Genomic DNA, 21670 nt, shown 5'->3' with positions numbered 1-21670 from the left:
CGGGCTGGAATGCAATGGTACAATCTTGGTTCACTGCAACCTCTGCCTCCTGGGTTCAAGCAATTCTCCTGCCTCAGCCTCCCCAGTAGCTGGGATTACAGGCACCTGTCACCATGCCCGGCTAATTTTTGCAATTTTTTTTTTTTTTTTTTTTTTTTTTGAGACGGAGTCTCGCTCTGTCACCCAGGCTGGAGTGCAGTGGCCAGATCTCAGCTCACTGCAAGCTCCGCCTCCCGGGTTTACGCCATTCTCCTGCCTCAGCCTCCCAAGTAGCTGGGACTACAGGCGCCCGCCACCTTGCCTGGGTAGTTTTTTGTATTTTTTAGTAGAGACGGGGTTTCACCTTGTTAGCCAGGATGGGCTCGATCTCCTGACCTCGTGATCCGCCCGTCTCGGCCTCCCAAAGTACTGGGATTACAGGCTTGAGCCACCGCGCCTGGCCAATTTTTGCATTTTTAATAGAGACAGAGTTTCACCATGTTGGCCAGGCTGGTCTCAAACTCCTGACCTCAAGTGATCCACCCGCCTTGGCCTCCCAAAGTGCTGGGATTACAGGTGTTAGCCACCGCACCCGGCTGAGAGTTACCTCTTTTAAATAATGTGTTCACAGGACCGGATTTTACAAAGCCATAAGTATATTGCTTTGACTTTTCAGTGGGTTGATTTGTTGCTGTTGTTATGTTGGTATGAATAGCTCCCACTTCAAAGGTTCCAAGACATACAGTTTTTGCCGAAGTGAAGGATTTGCTCTGGCCAGATGAGGTTCTACTCTTCAATTTTGCCTCCCTAGGTTTACCCATACCCCATCCCCCAACCCTGAATTTTGCCCCAGGATTTAATTTTCACTACAGTAGTGCATCACTTCCCTAATCAAATATACAATTAGGAAACATCTGTTACTGTAAAGAGGTAAGCCATTGTATTCAATGTAATACTCTCTGCAGTCTTACTCTCTCTAATCCTGTCGTTGATGGTTAGTATCATTCACAGGTGTTTGTTCTCAAGGAAATTTCTCTTAAAAAGAAATAAAAATAGGATTATTTGTTGTTTTGCTATTGCATTGTTTGGGTCCCTTATAAATTCTGGATATTAATCCTCATCAGATGTATAGCTTGCAGATATTTTCTCCCATTCTCTAAGATGTCTCCTCTGCTGTTGTTGTTTCCTTTGCTGTGCAGAAGGCTTTTAGTTTGATGTAATCCCATGTGTCTATTTTTGCTTTTGTTGCCTGTGCTTTTGGAGTCATAGCCAAAAAATTCTTTCCCAGTCCAATATCATGACATGTTTCTCTGACGTTTTCTTCTAGTAGTTTTAGGCCTTTTATTTAAGTCTTTAATCCATTTTGAGTTGACAAATAATCTACTTAAAAATGGGCAAAAGACCAGAACAGACATTTATCGAAAGAAGACTTACAAATGGCCAAAAAGTATATGAAAAAATGCTCAATATCGTTAATCAGTAGGGAAATGCAAAGCAAATTCAAAGTGAATCATTAGGGAAGTGCAAAGCAAAAACCACATCTTACTCCATTTAGAATGGCTATTATCAAAAAGACAAAAGATAACAAATGTTGGTGAGAATGTGGAGAAAAGAGAACCCTTGTACATTGTTGGTGGGAATATAAATTAGTAGAGCCATGATGGAAACAGTATGGCAGCTTCTCAAAAAATTAGAAAGAGAACTACTATATTATCCAGCAATCCCAGTATTAGGTATATATCCAAAGGAAATGAAATCACTATGTTGATATCTGCACTTCCATGTTTACTCTAGCACTATTCACAACGGCCAAGATGTGGATCCAAGCTAAGTGTCTATTTAAATTAAGTGTCCATCAACAGATGAATGGGTAAAGAAAATGTGGTATATGTACACAATAAAATACTATTCAGGGAAAAAAAAAGGAATGAAATTCTGTTATTTGTGACAACATAGATGAACCTGGAAGACATTATGTTAAGTGAAATAGGCCAGACACAGAAAGACAAATACTGCATGATTTTACTCATACATGGAATCTCAAAAGTTGATCTCATACAAGTAGAGAATAGAACAGTGGTTACCAGAGCCAGGAAAGGGTAGATGAGGAGGAGGGGAATAGGGAGAGGTTACTCAGTGGTAACAAACTTACAATTCGATAGGAAAAATAAGTTCTGGTGCCCAATGGCATATGGGTGACTGCAGCTAACAATACCGTACTGTATACTTGAAAATAGCTAGAAGAGGATTTTGAATATTCTGAAAACAAAGAAATGATAAATGTTTGAGGTTCCAGGTATGACAATTACCCCTATTTGTCATAACACAATGTATACATATATTGAAACATCAGATTGTACCCCATAAATATGTACAGTTATGTGTCAATTAATATTTTTTTAAAATAATCGTCCCCACAAAAGAAATATCTGTTTTCAAATAAGATAAGGTAGAAATCTGCCTTCCTGGTGTAAGAAAGGAAATATTTTAAGATTATTTTTAAGTCAGAAATAAGCAAATCGAGTGTTTAGGTTTTGGAACTTTTATTTCCCAAAGGATTTGGATAGTTTCCCCATAGTTCTCATTGAATCTATTCCTCTTAATCTGTATGATTTTTAAACTTTCAATCCAGAAGCACTTCTAAAGTGTGAATTTTCAAATATACAAATTTCCAAATAATTATCTGTGCCTTAGTTGAGGTATTAAGACTTTTCTCTTTTTTATGTGTTTTAGGAAACAATAGTGGGAATGGGTTGGAAAGCTTTTAAAAAGTTAGATCTTAAAATTGGATGGAAATACTAAATGTAAACTCTTAGAAGAGACTCTAAACTAAAATCGTGTATTGTTCCTCTGTCCTCATACAAATACCTTCTGTGACAAATTGTCATTTTCAGATATAACTTCAAGAATTACTGCTTAGGAACCAGGCTGGGAAAAAAACTTTTAAATAACTATTTTTTAAAAGTCTTTGTTGAGCTGGGCACAGTGACATGTAGTTGTACTCCCAGCTACTTGGGAAGCTGAGTCGGGAGGATCACTTCAACCCAGGAGTTTGAGACTATAGTGTACTGTGATCACACCTGTGAACAGCCTCTGCATTCTAATCGGGGCAACATAGCCAGACCCCATCTTTTAAAAAAATTCTCTATTGCCCAATTTCATGGAAGCATCAATTATTTTGTTTCACTGTCTCCAAAATACTGCATGAGTCATAATGAATACAGCTTCTGAGCCCATAAATGTGTGTTGTGTGTCTATTGAATAGCAATGCCCACAAAGAAACAGCCACATAGGTAACTCCTTATTGCTGATCCTTGCTCATGTATGCCTTTCCCATTGTGAATGTTTTCTTACGGGTCTACTCTAGAAAGCTTTTTTTTTTTTTTTTTTAAATACTCTTAAGTTCTAGGGTACATGTGCATAACGTGCAGGTTTGTTACATATGTATACTTATGCCATGTTGGTGTGCTGCACCCATCAACTCATCAGCACCCATCAACTCGTCATTTACATCAGGTAAAACTCCCAATGCCATCCCTCCCCCCTCCCCCCTCCCCATAATAGGCCCCGGTGTGTGATGTTCCCCTTCCCGAGTCCAAGTGATCTCATTGTTCAGTTCCCACCTACGAGTGAGAACATGCGGTGTTTGGTTTTCTGTTCTTGCGATAGTTTGCTGAGAATGATGGTTTCCAGCTGCATCCATGTCCCTACAAAGAACACAAACTCATCCTTTTTTATGGCTGCATAGTATTCCATGGTGTATATGTGCCACATTTTCTTAATCCAGTCTGTCACTGGTGGACATTTGGGTTGATTCCAAGTCTTTGCTATTGTGAATAGTGCCGCAATGAACATACGTGTGCGTGTGTCTTTATAGCAGCATGATTTATAATCCTTTGGGTATATACCCAGTAATAGGATGGCTGGGTCATATGGTACTTCTAGTTCTAGATCCTTGAGGAATTGCCATACTGTTTTCCATAATGGTTGAACTAGTTTACAATCCCACCAACAGTGTAAAAGTGTTCCTATTTCTCCACATCCTCTCCAGCACCTGTTGTTTCCTGACTTTTTAATGATTGCCATTCTAACTGGTGTGAGATGGTATCTCATTGTGGTTTTGATTTGCATTTTTCTGATGGCCAGTGATGATGAGCATTTTTTCATGTGTCTGTTGGCTGTATGCATGTCTTCTTTTGAGAAATGTCTGTTCATATCCTTTGCCCACTTTTTGATGGGGTTGTTTGTTTTTTTCTTGTAAATTTGTTTGAGTTCTTTGTAGATTCTGGATATTAGCCCTTTGTCAGATGAGTAGATTGCAAACATTTTCTCCCATTCTGTAGGTTGCCTGTTCACTCTAATGGTAGTTTCTTTTGCTGTGCAGAAGCTCTTTGGTTTAATTAGATCCCATTTGTCAATTTTGGCTTTTGTTGCCATTGCTTTTGGTGTTTTAGACATGAAGTCCTTGCCCATGCCTATGTCCTGAATGGTATTGCCTAGGTTTTCTTCCCTAGAAAGCTTAAGAGCACCAACCATCTTATTCCATATTGTCTTCAAACCCCAATTCTCTTTCTTATTTTTAATTTATTTATTTATTTATTTATTTATTTATTTATTTATTTATTTATTTATTTTGAGATGGAGTCTCGCTCTTGCCCGGGCTGGAGTGCAGTGGCCAGATCTCAGCTCACTGCAAGCTCTGCCTCCCGGGTTTACGCCACTCTCCTGCCTCAGCCTCCGGAGTAGCTGGGAATACAGGCGCCCGCCACCTCGCCCGGCTAGTTTTTTGTATTTTTCAGTAGAGACGGGGGTTTCACCGTGTTAGCCAGGATGGTCTCGATCTCCTGACCTTGTGATCCGCCCGTCTCGTCCTCCCAAAGTGCTGGGATTACAGGCTTGAGCCACCGCGCCCGGCCTCTTTCTTATTTTTTATTGCTCTTGTTGCTAGCTTTTCTCCTATATAACACCCTCACTACTTCACATCACTGAAAGATTTCCTGGGCTGCTTCTGTCTTTAATTCCCACTTGTCTCAAGCTCTTTCTAAACATGTTGATTGATTGAGTCTCTTGTCATTGGCCCAGATATATTGATCCACTGAATGTTCATTGTTGCAACTACCGTTTTCCTGCCATCATAACAAGTAGGCTGGAGAGTGTTCAGTTATGCACACAGATTTCAATTTTGTTTCTGCTCTCTTTGGCCAGTGCTTTGCTTTGGAGAGGGACTTCCTAAGTGAAAGCATCCATCCTCAGAGTAACAATAACAGCTGGCCGGGCAAGGTGGCTCACACCTGTAATCCCAGCACTTTAGGAGACTGAGGCAAGAGGATCTCTTGGGGCCAGGAGTTTGAGACCAGCTTGTTCAACACGATAAGACCCCCATCTCTACCAAAAAAAGATATTGTTTTTAAACAGTAATAGCTAAAATCTGTTGATGTTCACTACATGCTAGGCACTGAATTATCCTGTGCAGTCCTCACAACTCTAAAATGTAGATGCTATATTAACATACCTGTTTACAGATGAGGTAACTAAGACCCAGGGAGGTTGAGTACCTAACCACGCAGCGAGGAAGGAATGGAACTAAGCCAGGAATCCAAACATACTGTCCTGTGCTCTCATTTGCTGACAACTGCCCCTTGCCTCCCAGAAGAAGGAGCTCCTCAGTGGGTCCCTTGATAAGTTCAAGATGGCTTATCACGCACACCCCCAAAAAACACAGAAGTTGCACGTATAAGTGATAGATTCAAACAGTGTGTTTTTTCACACATTTGCATTCGGCATTTTTAATTAAAATCTTACATTTTTAAAATTTTATTTTATTACAAAAGCAATGCACATTCATTACTATCCACTTCTAAAATAGAAATACAGGAAGGAGAAATAAAAACAACTGTGATTTTACCACCTAGAAGTGGTAAATTCCTCCCTGTTGACATCTTATGCTTGTGTAATCCTCCAGACCAACAATTTATGCATTTGTAGGCACTATTTTTCTAATAAGTGGAAATATTGCACACCCACTGTTTTATCATGTATTTTAAACACAGTAATACATTTTGAAATATTTTTATTCCTATACATATTCATCCCCAATATTGTTTGTTGTGGTTGATTACAATATTCCAATCAATAGTTGAACCAAGCTTATTTAACCAGTTCTCCTCATTGGTCATTGGGTCATTTCTAATTTTTTTCAAATGATAACCAGTACTATGGGTAACACCCTTTACCTAACTAAATCTTTTGCAATTGGTTTATTTCCTTAGAATGAGCCACTAGATTTGGAATGGCTGGATCAAAGGGTATAAACACTGTGAAACTTTGGATAACTATTCTCAAATTGCCTTCCAGAAAACTTGTTCCAGATTACACTCCCAGAGACAGTACAGAAGCCCATGTTCATGTTTGCCTATCACAACTCTCAAGAGCATGTGCTTAATTTGAGGGAGAATAGGGGAACTTTAATAAAAAACTATATATCTTCATCTTCAGCGTGACCCCTGATCTTATTAACTCTATCGTTGTTATTAACGAGTTATTAACTCTGTCGCCCAGGCTGGAGTGTGGTGGTGCAATCTTGGCTCACTGCAATCACTGCCTCCCAGGTTCAGGTGATTCTCCTGCCTCAGCCTCCCAACTAGCTGGGATTACAGGCGCCCGTCACCACGCCCAGCTGATTTTTTAATTTTTAGTAGAGACAGGGTTTTACCATGCTGGCCAGGCTAATCTTGAACTCCTGATCTTCAGTGATCTGCCCGTCTTGGCCTCTCAGAGTGCTGAGATTAGAGGCGTGAGCCACTACACCCGGCCAACATCTATTCTAGATGCAACTCTTGAATCTGTCCTTATGAACTGAACTCTTTGTTTTATGTGAAGAATGTTTTATCCATTCACAGTCCCTGAGAAACCATGAAGAATTAAATGATTCTTGTTAATTGCTCTCAAGACCAAGAGCTGTAGCTTAATGCTAACTAAGAATTTTTGGAAATCACTTGTCAAATGGAGAACAGTGTGTTTTGATAAAGTAGCTTCTTTCTGAATTAATGTAGGATGCAGTACAGCGAGTTTACATGCATAGCAGCAGAGAACAGTTCTGACAGTAACTTTCAATCAAACTGATCGACCGCATTTTTAGAGCAGTAGTTCTCAAAGTATGATCTCAGATATGCAGCATCAGCAGCATATAGAAATGGAGGGCATCGCTTTGTGCTGTGCCAGACTTGGGCCCCAGAGCATGCGAGTTACACAGGCAGTACAACGGCCATGTCATATGCAGGAGGTGTGGTTTCAATGGCTGCTTGCCCACTATCTGTTCTTGTCACCTGGTTTTAGTTTCTGTATTCCCTCAGCCTTTGTGCCAGAGCTCCTGTGACCAGAAAAGTACTTGGAAGGTCATTTAGCCTCATTAATGACAGATGAGAACCCAAACTATTTTTAAAGATGACTAGAGGGGGAAACTTCCCAGCTGCCCTTAGGAATCCTTCTACCCTCTCCAGAAGCCTTTTCTTCTTAATGCTTGCAATTTGAGCCACTTTGCTGTTGCAGAAATGAAGATCTAAGCCTTGCCTCCTTAAGACTGAAAACTCTCACGATCTTCTTTTTTTTTTTTTTTTCTAGAGATGGGGGTTTCACCTTGTTGTTCAGGCTGGTCTTGAACTCCTGACCTCAGGTGATCTGCCCACCCCGGCCTCCCAAAGTGCTGGGATTACAGGCATGAGCCACCACACCCAGCCAAAATCTTTAAAGTTTTCTCCACCCCATAGGAATGTCTTGGTAACTCTCTAATCACATTTGTGGTCCCCCTGCAAGCTTTGCAAGGCCTCCTTGCTGGCTGTAGGTACCAGAGCTCTCTGAAAGTTTGCTGAGCTCTCAGCGTGTTGAGAGACTGGCAATGTGCTTTTTTTTTTTTTTTTTTTTTTTTTTTGGAGATGGAGTCTTGCTCCGTCGCCCAGAGTCTCGCTCTTTCGCTCAGGCTGGAGTGCAGTGGTGAAATCTCGGCTCACTGCAACCTCCACCTCCTGGGTTCAAGCAATTTTTCTGCCTCAGCCTCCTAAGTAGCTGGGACTACAGGCGCCCGCCACCATGCCCGGCTAATTTTTTGTATTTTAGTAGAGATGGGGTTTCACCATGTTGCCCAGGCTCGTCTTGAACTCCTGAGCTCAGGCAATCGGCCCATTTCAGCCTCCCTAAGTGCTGGGATTACAGGCGAGAGCCACCGCACCCAGACTGTGGTTCCTTATAATGCTGGCTACATGGTTGTTATGATACATTAATTCACTGGTCTGTTCCTTTAACAGTCATAGATTTCAGCAACCATTAGATTGAATCCTATGAAATTGCTGGTACTTAGCCATTCTTGACTTGAAAAATGGCCACTTCATAGGGCTCAATGTAAGACTATGTGCTGGTCATTATGGTGAAGACAAATCAAGAAAGGTGTGAGCAGTCCTCAAGGAACTCCCCATAGGGAAGCAAGCACACCACACTAAGATCCAGGGCAGTGCATGGGAAAAGTGGCAGAGAGGGGAACAAGAGGAAAGCCATCCTGTCAGCCTGGGAGACCGTGGAAGCCTTTCCCCAGAAAGTAGCCTTTAAGCTCAGTTTCAAAGGGTAAGAGTTCATTTCAAATTGCTGATTGGTGGTCTGCTTTTTATCTCTTGAAATCCCACAACCTAGCTAGTTTCACTGCCTACAAAATCACCACAATAATGCTTATTTTATGTGTGTTTTTTAATCATTTGAAAGTCACTTAGGGCTACCAAACATAATTGCTTGATCCTATTTTAATTTACTTGCTGAAGTGGAATATAATAATTAAGCTTTGAATCTAAGTAAGGAAGATATTATATGCCAAAATTAATAGTTATGACTCAGGACTGAATATCTAACTAGAAAGCATTCTCAGGATAGCCATGTGTAGGTTAAAAATATACTGTAAGTTGGATGACAACAGACCATCCGGAAATCCCTTCCCCAGCCTGTGCTTCAGATATGCTGGGAGCAATCGGGGTATTGTAAGAATGAAGGATTGGTGGCATCCTCCCCACGTTAGCCTCACTGTTTTCCCTGTCTCTCAGAACATTAACACCACTCCAGACTCAAAGAGCATTACAGCTCACAACTGAAGTTATCCCCATCATAAACCCCTCTGCTTTCATTCGCACTCGGAAAAGTCGTGCTCTGAAATTAGAGTTTGTGCACTCTGAAAAGGGTATCTCCATACTATTGATTCTGCATTCAAAATGGAAAACCCACTTATTTTCAGAACATGCTTTAAGGCAGTAATAAAGACACCAATGATGATTTCTGACCTGATACCAAGCCGTTCATAACTTAAAATTAAAAAGGAAAAGAAGAAAGATGGTTCTTTCTCTTGGTGATTTCAAAATCTCTTCTTTTTAAAAATGCTCCAAAAGCATTCAATTACTTACTAAGAACAGTATTTCAGGTGGCCACCTCCAGATATGAAATTCTGATTCCTATTTCTGTTTAATGGTTATAAACAATATAAACTCAAGTGCTTAAAGAGAAGACTGCCTTTGAATTTAGGATTCAAATGTTGCATTGTATTTTAGGTTTCAGAAACGTAACATCTCTATATAACTAAATATCATTTCTCTTGGAATAATAAAAGTATGATCATCTTAATTTGGGAAATTGTGAACAAAATACATTTGAATATCACTATAATGCTTTTTGCAGGCAAGCAAGATGCTGTAAAAATTAAGATAATTTGGGGCCTTACCCAGGAGTATTTAGCTGCTTAGGTACTCAGAGGTCTTCAGTATAAAGTAGTCTCTTCTGTAAAGCTGGCTCTGAAGGGGGGTAAATTTGAGAACGTTGGGAAACCTGAAAAATGCCACAAAGAGCATGACATTGGGAAAAGCAACTAGAAACAAAAGAGAAGGGTAACAGAAGGTTCGCCTTGAGCATCTTTCACTGGGGAAATGGGCCTGAAGTAGAGAGTTCTGTTTATACAAATCAATAAAGCTTGAATTTTTAACAGAAACATATGGGAGTATTAATTATACAGACACCCAGCAGAGCCTGCAGATAGATGGGTCATAGAAACCAGTGTTGCCTGAGAGCACGTGCTCAGTAACCTGATGTTCAGAGTAGGCACCTTCGTCCCTGGGAAGGAGAAAAGAATGACAATCATAACACTGAAGAGAAAATGGGGAGGGAGGGACCTCGACTGCCTGTGATTGGACTGAAGCCCCGTGCTCACATTTTGATGTCTGTAAAGCCTTCATAAATGAAGTGGGCGCTTATTAGATTTCTTGCCTCCCAGATTAGACTCCCCGAAGACTCAATAACTTTGATCTTTGCCTTTTTTTCTTTTTCTTTTTGAGACGGAGTCCCACTCTGTTGCCCAGGTTGGAGTGCAGTGGTACGATCTTGGCTCACTGCAATCTCCACCTCCCGGGTTCAAGTGATTCTCCTGCCTTAGCCTCCTGAATAGCTGGGATTACAGATACCCACCACCATGCCCGGCTAATTTATTTATTTTTAATAGAGACGGGGTTTCGCTATGTGGGCCAGGCTTGTCTTGAACTCCTGACCTCTGGTGATCCTCCCACCTCAGCCTCCCAAAGTGCCAGGATTACAGTCATGAGCCACCATGCCTAGGCTCTTTGCCTTCTTTCTATGCATTTTCATCTTTTGCTAAAATGATGTATGAAAAGACCTCTTTGGAAACGCTTGTCAAAGTACACCATCGGAAAACCCCTTTAAAAGATGATGGATTCTTATCTCTTGTAGGCAGTATAAATGCCTTCGAGGAGGGGCTCTACCTGGAAGATTTCCCACCCTCCCTTAGAACTCCGTGGCTGGTCAGGATCCATCAGCTTCTTGTCAAATGACTCAGTGGAGAGAGCAGTGCAGTTTGGGCTCCAGATTGGAAAGCATGGCCACCCCCAGCACTGCCATTCATAGAGGCCTGTGCACAGCACTGCCTCCAGTTAGGAGAGCAGAGATTCTTGGGACCCATGGAAAAAAAAGAAATGACTATACTTTGTCTTTTCTTTTCTTCATTCAACTTGGCTGAGCATCTGATGTGGAATCTTTGTACCATGACAGGAACCACCACTGAAGCCTTCATGTCAGGTCAGAAGCTTGTGTCCTGACCTGCCTGTTGCTCCAGCCCTGCTTCCTTTCACTGGCATCCATTGCACAACTCACTGTAATCCCCTCTCCAGCTGCTGCCACCATTCTCTTGAAGCCACTCTTAATGAAATCAGCAACAATTTTTTCTTGTTGCAAAAGCCAAGGATTCCACCCAATAAGCCCAGTGAAAGTAGCAGCTCCTGTGTGTGCCAGCCACTGTGGTAGGCACACTGTTTTAGGCCTTGTTAGTCCTCATGGCATGGGGCACTGCTCCTACCTTCTAAGCCCTCTCCTCCTTGGCTTCTGTGATACTGTGTTAGGGACATCTTCCAGCTTCAATTCCAGTCGTTCATTAGCTCTTGTTTCTGCCCCACCCCCTTGGGATTTCATCTTCCCCTAAGTTGTGTCCTTCTCCCTTTTCTTGTTCACTCCTTAAACCACCTTGTCTGCTCCCATCTCCTTGGCCACCCATGTATGTGGGTGGATTTCCAGGTCTGATTCTCATTTCTCATTTCCTACTGGACCTCTCCACCTGCTTATCAAACTGAGCATGTGCAAAAGCATTTCCATTATGCTTATGCAAAAACACTTTCCCCTCCAGTATTCCTTATCTCAGTGGCTTCTTCATCTATGGCATCCTCCCACCCATTCATCTTCCATGGCAGATCAATCAACAGAACCTTTAAATTCTTCCTTATCAACATTGTGGCTCCTCCTCCTGTTCTTCAATGCCTCTACTTCAACTCAGGTGCTTAGGGTCTCTCTCTCCTTTGGATTTGCACAATAGCTTCCTCACTCCTGTATCCAGCCTCTAGATCTTCCAGTCCCTCCTTCATAAACAACCACCAGAACAATCTTTCTGCAACACAGGTCTGATTGTGTCACTCTCTAGTGAAAAGCTTCCAATGGACCCTAACTTGTCAGAGTAAGTCACAACCTTCCAAACCAACTTTACCACTCTCATCTCCACCAGTTACCCAAACCCACCACATTCTCATTTCTAGGCCTCTGTGCATGTATTAGTTCTGCTGCTAAAACAACCTCTTTTGGCCTCTTTGCCACTTGGAAAATGCTTATTCATCAAGAGTCAGCTCAATCACCCATAGCAGGCTGTCAGTATCTTTCGAATGAATGAATGAAGACTGGCCCCACTCTGTCATGCAAAATAATGCTGTTTTTATTCACTATCCTGGAGGCATGTTGTTCACATTGCTCCTGTCACATCTGTCAACATTGTAATTGTGGCTGTTCTTCCTATCAGACCTAGCAGGCATGTTCGTGAGTGGCCCCTGGGCCGCCTCTTCCTCTTCTTCTCCCATGGCCGACATCATTCCCAACCCTCTTTTCTACTGAGCTCAGACACAGCTCAGAATCTGTCTCAACACAGTACTTTCAGCAGACTGGTGTTTGCACACAATTTGAGGTCTGTTTGCCATCCCTGAACTAGACTCAAGCTTTTCCAGTGACAAGCACAGTGGTTGCCTAAAGTGACAACTCAATGGCTGAACAAATAACAAATGGATTTTCATCTGACTATTAGCTATGTATTGCTTTGCATTACAGATAGATCTGTCCAGGAGAATGGATTCATGGTAAAAGATAAGTGAGGTGATTTACCAAAATCCACTGTGACACTTTGCAGAAAATTTTTCACATGCGCATTCAGTTATTCAAACTGTCGCCTGGGCTGCCCCAGCCCTCCCTCTTTACAGAGTTCAGCTACCGCATTGCCTTAAAATCAACACATTGCATATGATTTCTTCTAGCCTGTCTTTGATGTATCTTGCACATTTTTAAGAAGTGGTTGGAAGAAGCATTACAACTTTATGAAAATATTTTATTTTCATAATCTCTCTTTTTGGCAATCACAAAGGAAAACTGATGCGTCCAGGGAATTTTAAAACTGATTAAAAAGCACTTCAAGAGAGTTGCTTTTTCACATACTGTATAAAACAACAAATATTAAATGACAATACTTTTAGTAATCCGTTGTCTTTGAAACAGTGTAGTAGCTCTCAAAAAGATGTTGTGTCAAAAACAATCAGGAAAATGTGAAACACCCCTTTTCATGGCTCAACTGAAAGATGCAATCGAAGTCTCATCATTGAGTTCAATGAGTTTCACTCACACTATCCAATTAAAAGCCTTCTTGAATGCTAGCCGCATTCCAGAATTTAAAACTAGAAAATTGGGAAATATAAATGAAGAAATCAAGGAAGTTTCTATTTTTTCCTGATTCCCTTAATAGACATAAAACAACCAGTTGTTGAAAGCTCGAAGTGGAAGTTTCTTGTGTGTCAGTCCTAAGACTGTGTAGTGCAGTAAACAGAATGATGAGAAACAGAAAGAAAGGGGCCTGTGAAAGCCTGCAGCATTTCTAAAATAACAGTAGCACTGCATCTTTGATGACTCTGAAGCCTATTCTTTTGTGGCATCTTTTATTTTTTAATGAATTTATACTGTTGGTGAATTATTGAAATGGTTCCCTCTCTCTCACCTTTTATGTGTTTTCTCTCCTATTATGTTCCCATCTATCTTAACTGGAAAATCCACCAGGCTAACTGTCAGGTAAGTTCTTCTTGATGTTTAGTGTGATTATTAGTAGTATACATAGAGGGCAATGAAGTAAACAGACTGCTGGTGACTGGTGATGAATGAGAAAGCTAAACAGGAAAGGCACATACTCAATTATAGAGAAACTTTTTGCAGATGCATAAAACCGTACAAGCTGCAAACTCCAAGCACATTCAGCCAGTGTGAACATCTATCACAAGAACCTGGCCTAAGGGAATGTAGCAGATCTCAGTGATAAAGTAGGTTACCTGGGCTGTCCAGCATTTAGCTGTGGCTCAAAACCCGGACTGCTCCTGGAGGGCTTCCTTGTTCTAGAGTATCATTACATCCTGTGTAGTCACAAGTGATTCTGCTGTAAATATAATATCAGCATTTTTGGATTCGGTCCAGTTCAAGAACAATACATAGTATTTCACATCCCTATTTTAAGTATACATCCAAGCATTCTCTGTGCCTTGAAGAATGAAGGTAACTAGGAAAAGCCAGGGTGCATATATTTTGTTAATGTTGAATGCATCCTTGGAGTTAAGTCTGACGTGGTGTAAATCTTGTGAAAGGAATGGTCACTTGAAATTGCAGTAGGAGACAGACCTCTTCATTCACCCTTTAGTGTCAGGGAAAAGAAGTACTCCTTCATCCACACAAAGTCACGGAACAAGCTCTTTTTAGTTCCTCAAGGGCAAGACAGATAACTTTATAAGCCCAAAGTATAGCTCAACCCAAGAGAGGAGAAGCAAACATTAAAATTAGAGTGTGCGTGGTGTGTATCTGATGTGTGTGTGTGTGTGTGTGTGTGTGTGTGTGTGTGTGTGTTGTTTTTAATTTGAGCTCATCTTTATCTTTCGGGAGGAAAAATTATGTGCTTCAGTTGCCACGCAACACAAACTGCTCTAACAGCTTTCTAATTTTAATTTCAGAAGTCTACAGAGCAAATGAAGAAGGTCCCTACTATTATTCTTTCTGTTTCATATAAAGGAGTCAAATTTATTGATGCAACAAATAAGGTAAGTACCACACCTCTGTCTGGTTTAGACACCAGATGCAGTCTTGAGAATATGATCTAGAATCCTTTGCTTCCTATAATAACCAGCATTCTCCACTTTAATCATCCCATTCCCTCAACCTTCATGCTTCCTACATATACCTATAGATACACACTCATGTACACACACACATACACTTTCATACATACAGAAAGGCACCATTTGGGGGAAGGGCTTGATCTGGGGTTTCTATAAATATTGCACTGTCACTTTTTCATGATGCTTTCTCTATTAGACTGTGGCCACTTATTATCTAGCATGTCCCTTTGGATCTGGAAAACATTGAAAAAGAAGACAAAAATCACTTGTAGATGGAAAAGTCAACAATGTCATCACTCCTCCATCAGAGGAGATGTTACTAGATAAAGGGCTAGAACTTTTGTCTTTATTTATCTAGATATATATATGTGTCTTTTCTGTTGATAATTTTCTCACTTTTTAATTTTATAACTACATTTAATTCCCAACCTCTGAGATGGGAGAGAGTTTCAGCTGTATTGTTGCATTCGGTCTTGTGGTGTGTGCGTTTCGAGGGATGGGGGAGCAGGGATCTATGAGAAGCTAGAGAAGAAGTGACGGATGGCGTTGGATGTTTTTCCTGTCATTGTGTGATTTTTCTTGTTATGTGCTTTTCTTGGTGTGGTTTCTTTTTTTCTTGTCGGGGATTTTTTTGTGGGTTAGGGAGTTCTCCTTCCTTACTTCATTAATTCCTTCCTTCCTTTCCTTTTCCTTCCTTCCTTCCTTCATTCCTGCTTCCGTCTTTTCTTTCTTTCTTTCTTTCTTCCAAGATGGAGTCTCACTCTGTGGCCTAGGCTGGTGTGATCTCGGCTCACTGCAAGCTCCACCTCCCAGCCTCAGCCTCCTGAGTAGCTGGAACTACAGGCGCCACCACCGTGCCCAGCTAATTTTTTGTATTTTTAGTAGAGACAGGGTTTCACCATGTTAGCCAGGATGGTCTCGATCTCCTGACCTTGTGATCCGCCCGCCTCAGTCTCCCAAAGTGCTGGGATTACAGGCGTGAGCCACTGCACCCAGCCTCAGCTGTATTGTTTTCTTAGGAGACACAATCAGAAAAGCAGCCCAGGCCATGCTGTGGCTCCGCTGTGACTTCTTCCTCACAGTGGGAATAGTTTGTGGGCTGTGATGTCAAGTGTGGTCAGCGGGGTTGCATTTTACTGAAAAAGCATTCCTTTCTTGACAAAGACAACAGCGTCCTGGTGCTGAAGTGGAACGCTTGGGTGACCCTTGTCCCTCTCCTTAAACTCAAAGCTGACTGGCTTCTCCTAACAAAACCCCAAACGTTCATGTGTTTTATTCCTGCATCCTTTCAACTAATCAAGTACAGAAGGAGGGTAAAAGAGGTGATTACTATTGGTGAATGCTGGTTTTTCTCTGGACCTCTCACCCAGACCTCCCACCTGGACCTCTTCCATTTTGGAGAAAGGGAACAGAAATCGTGAAACAGGTGAACTTAAGAAACAGCAACTTAGGGCCAAGGCAACTGGATTTAGGTACCAGGGAAAAGTCTCACGGGCAGTGACTCTTTGGTGTCTGTATTAAACCCCAGCATCTGAATCGGAAGTTTTTCCAATTGGTTTTCTGTAACTGAAAGAGGTTGTTGTTTCAGTAGATAAACCCAAGTTTCCCAAATCTACTTGGGAAAACAACCTCACAGTTATAGAAAAAGTTCTGAAACCCAGGCAAAAAGCATATAACCAGCATCATTATGCTGACCAATAATATCAGCATAATGGTGATTCCAACTATGCAAAATATTGTTGATGGCTGTTGACAGATAATAATTGTGGAGACTCACATGAGAACAATGCCAATCGATTTACTTTTTTATTTCTTGGAAGCATCTTTAGTTCCTGGTATATAAAATTACTTTAACCTTAAATTATAGTCAGTTGGTTTTAAAAGTTCTAACACTTTATGGAACATATTATAGAATGACACAGATACCATTGCTATTGCTGTATCTAAATCTTAAGAAAGACTTTGGCACCTGGATTTTTTTTTTTTTTCTAAATTGGAGAAACTCCCTCTATTCCATTTATGCTTGAAAAGCTTGAATAGCTGTATATTTTCAGTGGATGAATTTGACACTCTCTTAGATGAACAACTTTAGCAGACTTGGATTCTGACAATTTCTAAACAAGTGGCATTTGCCCTGAGAAGTTCCTGCAGTCCTAAGTCGGTCATTTCATGATGCTGGGGGTATGGCTGGATGCAGCTGTATTAATAACATTCTCTCTAACCCGCTCTCCACAATCAGAAGAATGAAAGAGAGCTTGCCAGTTTCATTGTATGTTGCTTACTAACACGTCAAGGGACACAGAAGTTGATGCTCCTGTACCTCAAGGAGATACTTCTGCTTCAATTGCCAATAGTTAGATGAGTTATCCATAAACCTTTGCTCACTGATGACTACCCTTGGAAGCAAAAGCACAGAAAGATATGCAAAAGATAATTCTGTGTAAATAAAGATGCTAAATAAAGAAGGTCAGCAGATTTTTTCAAGTCCTTGCCGTGTGGTCCTCAACATATTTTCAGAATCTAGAGCAAAGGCAAAGTGCGTATGTTGGTGGCAAGTGGAGCCAATCTGTGAATGCATGACAACATATGCTTTTAAAGGAATTGGAGGATGTTAATTTCAACTGGCTATACAGGGTCCACATCCCAGTGACCTGTGAGGTAGCTGATCTCCCCCAGTATGACAGTGGGTAGGGAGAGAGTGAGTGACTCAGGGCAGTAGTCTAGTAGTTGCTGTGTAGGGAGCCAAAGTAGAGAGATTGTGTTTAGAAGGATAGAAGAAAGAAATACTGGAAGGCCGTATTGGTGGAGTGTGACAGGGTAAGGCTGAGAAACACTACCACCAGCCAGGGCGGGAGGACTGGCTTCAGAAGGGGCAGAGGATCCACAGTTGAAGGATCATCCTCAAGTTGTGGTGTGAAAGGAACCATGCCCAGACACCTAGATTCTAGCAGTGTCTGCAAGGACACCTATGTTTGCCACTTTGTTCTAGAGCAAAGAGCACAGCAGAAAAGGAGCAGATTGATAAACTCCAGAGTCCTGCTTTCTGTTTTCACCAAGGATTTCCCCCACTGGGCAGTGTTGTGTCAGTGAGCCACTTTTATTTGAAGCAAAGGACTTGTAATATACAAGCATATTTAAAGATCTCATCATTTCAGGTACTAGAGGCCACTAGGCCTGGAATTCAAGCGATTCTCGTGCCTCAGCCTCCTGAGTAGCTGGGATTACAGGGGCGTGCCACCACGCCCAGCTGATTTTTGTATTTTTAGTAGAGACGGGATTTTGCCATATTGGCCAGGCTGCTTTCGAACTCCTGACCTCAGATAATCCACCTGTCTCAGCCTCCCAAAGTGCTGGGATTACAGATGTGAGCCACCGCGCCCAACCTACTGTTCATATTTTATGTTTTCATGGTGCTTTATTCTTCAACAGTGCTCTCCTAACCTTGCATCTCTTACCCCTGCCCTGGTCAGAGAGGGGGTTGTTTAATCTGCCCTGGGCAGCTGGAGACTTGAAGGCCTCAGTCCCTTGGCTCAATGCTGCCCTGCAGTCACACAGCCTGTTGGTCATGAAAAACGACTCAAACTTGATTTTCTTTTTTTTTTTTTTTTTTTGAGACGGAGTCTTGCTCTGCCTCCCAGGCTGGAGTGCAGTGGCCGGCTCTCAGCTCACTGCAAGCTCCGCCTCCCAGGTTCACGCCATTCTCCTGTCTCAGCCTCCCGAGTAGCTGGGACTACAGGCGCCCGCCTCGTCGCCCGGCTAGTTTTTTGTATTTTTTAGTAGAGACGGGGTTTCACCGTATTAGCCAGGATGGTCTCGATCTCCTGACCTCGTGATCCGCCTGTCTCGGCCTCCCAAAGTGCTGGGATTACAGGCTTGAGCCACCGCGCCCGGCCTCAAACTTGATTTTCAACCTCCCTAACCTAACGCTTTTTCTGTTACTCCACAGCTACCTTCCACGAATTAGTTTGAAGTGCAATGGATAATTCATTGTGTGTTAATTACTCTTCCCTTCCTGTGAGCCCCCATTAGACTCTGTGAAAGATGAACCCTCCCTGAAGCATTTCTTTCCTTTGATTCTAATAAATAAATGGGTTTGGCTGAATTCATGGGAAAGGGTTAGAGGCCTAGTTATAAACTCATAAATGTATTCCCTAGCAACTTAGGAAATGAATTGAATCACTAATCCTGATTTAAGAAGGAGGAAGCAGAAAGCGATCTTGAATTAAAAGTGGAACTTGGAATAGATTTAGCACTAAAGTGTTTTAGATAAATCACCTCAGCCTTCTGTTGATCAATAGCCCAAAGGTTGCTGTAGCAGGGAATTCCGCCTGCAGAACTGCAACTGTTTAGTAACAGACCCTTCTTCAGGTTGGCGGGGGGCGGGGGAGGTCTTCCGAGAGGAGACACGGTTTCTACATTCAGTGCTCAGCTGAGGAGCAGGTTGCATTTTGCCTTCCTGTGCTGACTCCCTCCTCAGTCTTCCCATCTGGCTAAATTAAAAATGATGCAGTGCCAGGGTTTGTTTTTTGCTTTCATTGTTGTTTTCTTTTTTGAGTTTTTAAAAATTTTTTTGGAATGCCAGTTTTAAACAAGGCCTATTTTGGGGGCACAAAATACTTTGGAACATTTGCCTGAACAAGTGCCTGTTGTTTTGGGGTTTTTTTTAGGTTGTTTTTTTTTTTTTTTTAAGAGACAGGGTCTCGCTCTGTTGCCCGGGCTGGAGTGCAGTGGCGCCACCATGGCTCACTGTAACCTCAAACTCCTGGGCTCAAGTGATCCCCCAACCTCAGCCTCCAGAGCAGCTGAGACTACAGGTATGCACCACCACACCTGGATAATTATTTAAATTTTTTGTAGAGATGGGATCTCGCTATATTTCCTAGGCTGGTCTTAAACTCCTGGCCTCAAGCAATATTTCTGCCTCAGCCTCCCAAAGCACTGGAATTACAGACATGAGTCACTGTGGTGGACCTCCCATTGTTTTTTTATAGCAAATACTCCTAAGAAGCTTGGAGACAAATTAAGGCCATGTTAAGCACCTGTGCTGTTCTCACATCACGTGCCCGACAGGGCATCACCAGTTAGCTCTCGGTCTACACTGTTGGACCCGCCCTGGAGGGAACACTGCAGTCTCCTCACTCAGGAAAAGCCCGGCCTGATGAGGAGATGCAGGAGAAAGGTCCCACCTGTCAGGGCTCAGATTGAAGGCAGTGGCGAGAGGCAGATCTCTAGGCTGCATCACTTCATCACCACATGCCCCTCTCAGAACCACCATATGAGTTAGCTGGATCCGAGAATCCTGTCCTACCCCTACCAGCAAGACACCTCTTCAGCTGTTTCTCACCATGATGGAAAACAACAGACAGGAAAAGCCATCTCTCCCTGTTGAAGGGTGCTACAGTGCCAGAATTTCTATCCCCAAGAAGAGGCAGGAGGAGCCCCTTGCCAGTTCTTCTCTTGAGCCTTTTAAAGCTCTAGTCTTCTTAAAACGCACTTAGAAATGGAGGCTGATGAACATTTGAGGAGTCCAGTTTTCAGCTGAGGTGCACACCTGTACCTCTTCATGACATCACTTTTTAATTTGTGGAAAAGCCACTCATAAATGCATGACAGGAGGTGCAAAGAATGTCTTCCTCTTTGGCTTCTCCAAGGAGGAAGTCTACCATCTAGTCTCCATACAGTCTACAGCTGTAGTATCCTTGGCCTTGGATTCGTCCTGCATGTAGAGAACTGGCTTCACCATTCTGCACAGGTAGACGATGCAGAGTGATGGCAGTATTTCAGTAGTGACATCCCAGGTCCTCACCCCATTCTGGCATTGGCAATATATCACAAAGGTCTGTTCAAAAATATCTGCCTCCATAGGCTATCAATACAAATTCAAGAGCATCTTTTAAGTGCCAGTTAAGATGACCACAGTGATCAGTTATTCCTACCTGAATATAGAATATTTTTACTAGCATGAGCTTTCCTTCTAGCTTAGACAATGAAAATAGAGTAGTAGAAGTTTCCACAGTTGGAGAGGAGGCTGATTTTGGAACATGCAGCATCACATAGATCAGGCCTCCCTGGGAAGCTAAAAGACAGTCCTGGGGTACTGGGGAATAGAGAACAGGGGGGACTAGGCCAGGCACAGTGGCTCACACCTGTAATCCCAGCACTCTGGGAAGCTGAAGCAAGTGGATTGCTTGAGCCCAAGAGTTGGAGACCAACCTGGGAAACATGGCAAAACCCCGTCTCTACCAAAAGAAAAAAGAAAAAACAAACAAAAAAATAACCCAGCCTGGTGGTGCACACCTGTAGTCCCAACTACTCAGGAGGCTGAGGTGGGAGATTGCTTGAGCCTGAGAAGTTGCAGTGAGCTGAGATGGTGCCACTGCACTCCAGCCTGGGCAACAGAGCAAGACCCTGTCTCAAAAAAAAAAAAAGAGAGAAAGAGAAGAAGAAGAGGGCTCCAGAAAATTCAGGGGTCAGCAAAGACAGAGGAGGAGAGCAGCAAAGATACGCTTTTCCTCCTTTGCAACTTTACCCCTGGCCACAGTGCTGCCATGCACCATTGGAAATTGTTAAGAGTGGCATCCCATGAGTTGGCAAGATTCAGGGAGTTCAGTGCAGTAAAAATCACAGAGCACTTTTCATTTCCCAAGAAGTGGATCTACCTTGAGATCTTGCAAAAGATCTCCAGAACACAAAATGCCAACTTAGTAAAAGTTGAAGCATCTATTTCCTGTGACAGTGCCTCCTGGACAGGTGAGACCAAATCCACCCAGGCTTCCCAGGGTGCCCCCAATCAAGATAATGGCAGAGACTCCCACAGCACCTCACATTGCACCTTTTTCTCATTTTAGCATTCATTTGAAGACTCACTCATCCCTAATTTGGTTTTCTACTTGAAGGAATGCTATCTGGATGCCAGAAAAGGATCA

General features: G+C 42.3%; 1 protein-coding gene across 49 annotated transcripts in view; it reads left to right on the top strand.

Annotated features, from left to right (window-relative positions):
- Positions 1 to 21670, top strand: part of ANKS1B (ankyrin repeat and sterile alpha motif domain containing 1B) — a 1300027-nt gene that overhangs the window by 1237368 nt on the left and 40989 nt on the right. For all 49 annotated transcript variants that reach the window (XM_030938489.1, XM_030938491.1, XM_030938522.1 and 46 more), the window contains 2 exons: positions 13645 to 13656; positions 14580 to 14666. In XM_030938489.1, coding sequence (XP_030794349.1) covers positions 13645 to 13656; positions 14580 to 14666 — 99 coding nt within the window. The remainder of the gene's footprint in view (positions 1 to 13644; positions 13657 to 14579; positions 14667 to 21670) is intronic.

The sequence above is a fragment of the Rhinopithecus roxellana genome, chromosome 10, assembly GCF_007565055.1.
Source record: "Rhinopithecus roxellana isolate Shanxi Qingling chromosome 10, ASM756505v1, whole genome shotgun sequence".
Classification (NCBI taxonomy): Eukaryota; Metazoa; Chordata; class Mammalia; order Primates; family Cercopithecidae; genus Rhinopithecus; species Rhinopithecus roxellana.
Note: the sequence above shows the minus strand (reverse complement) of the source record. Positions and strands in the feature narration are given on the sequence as shown.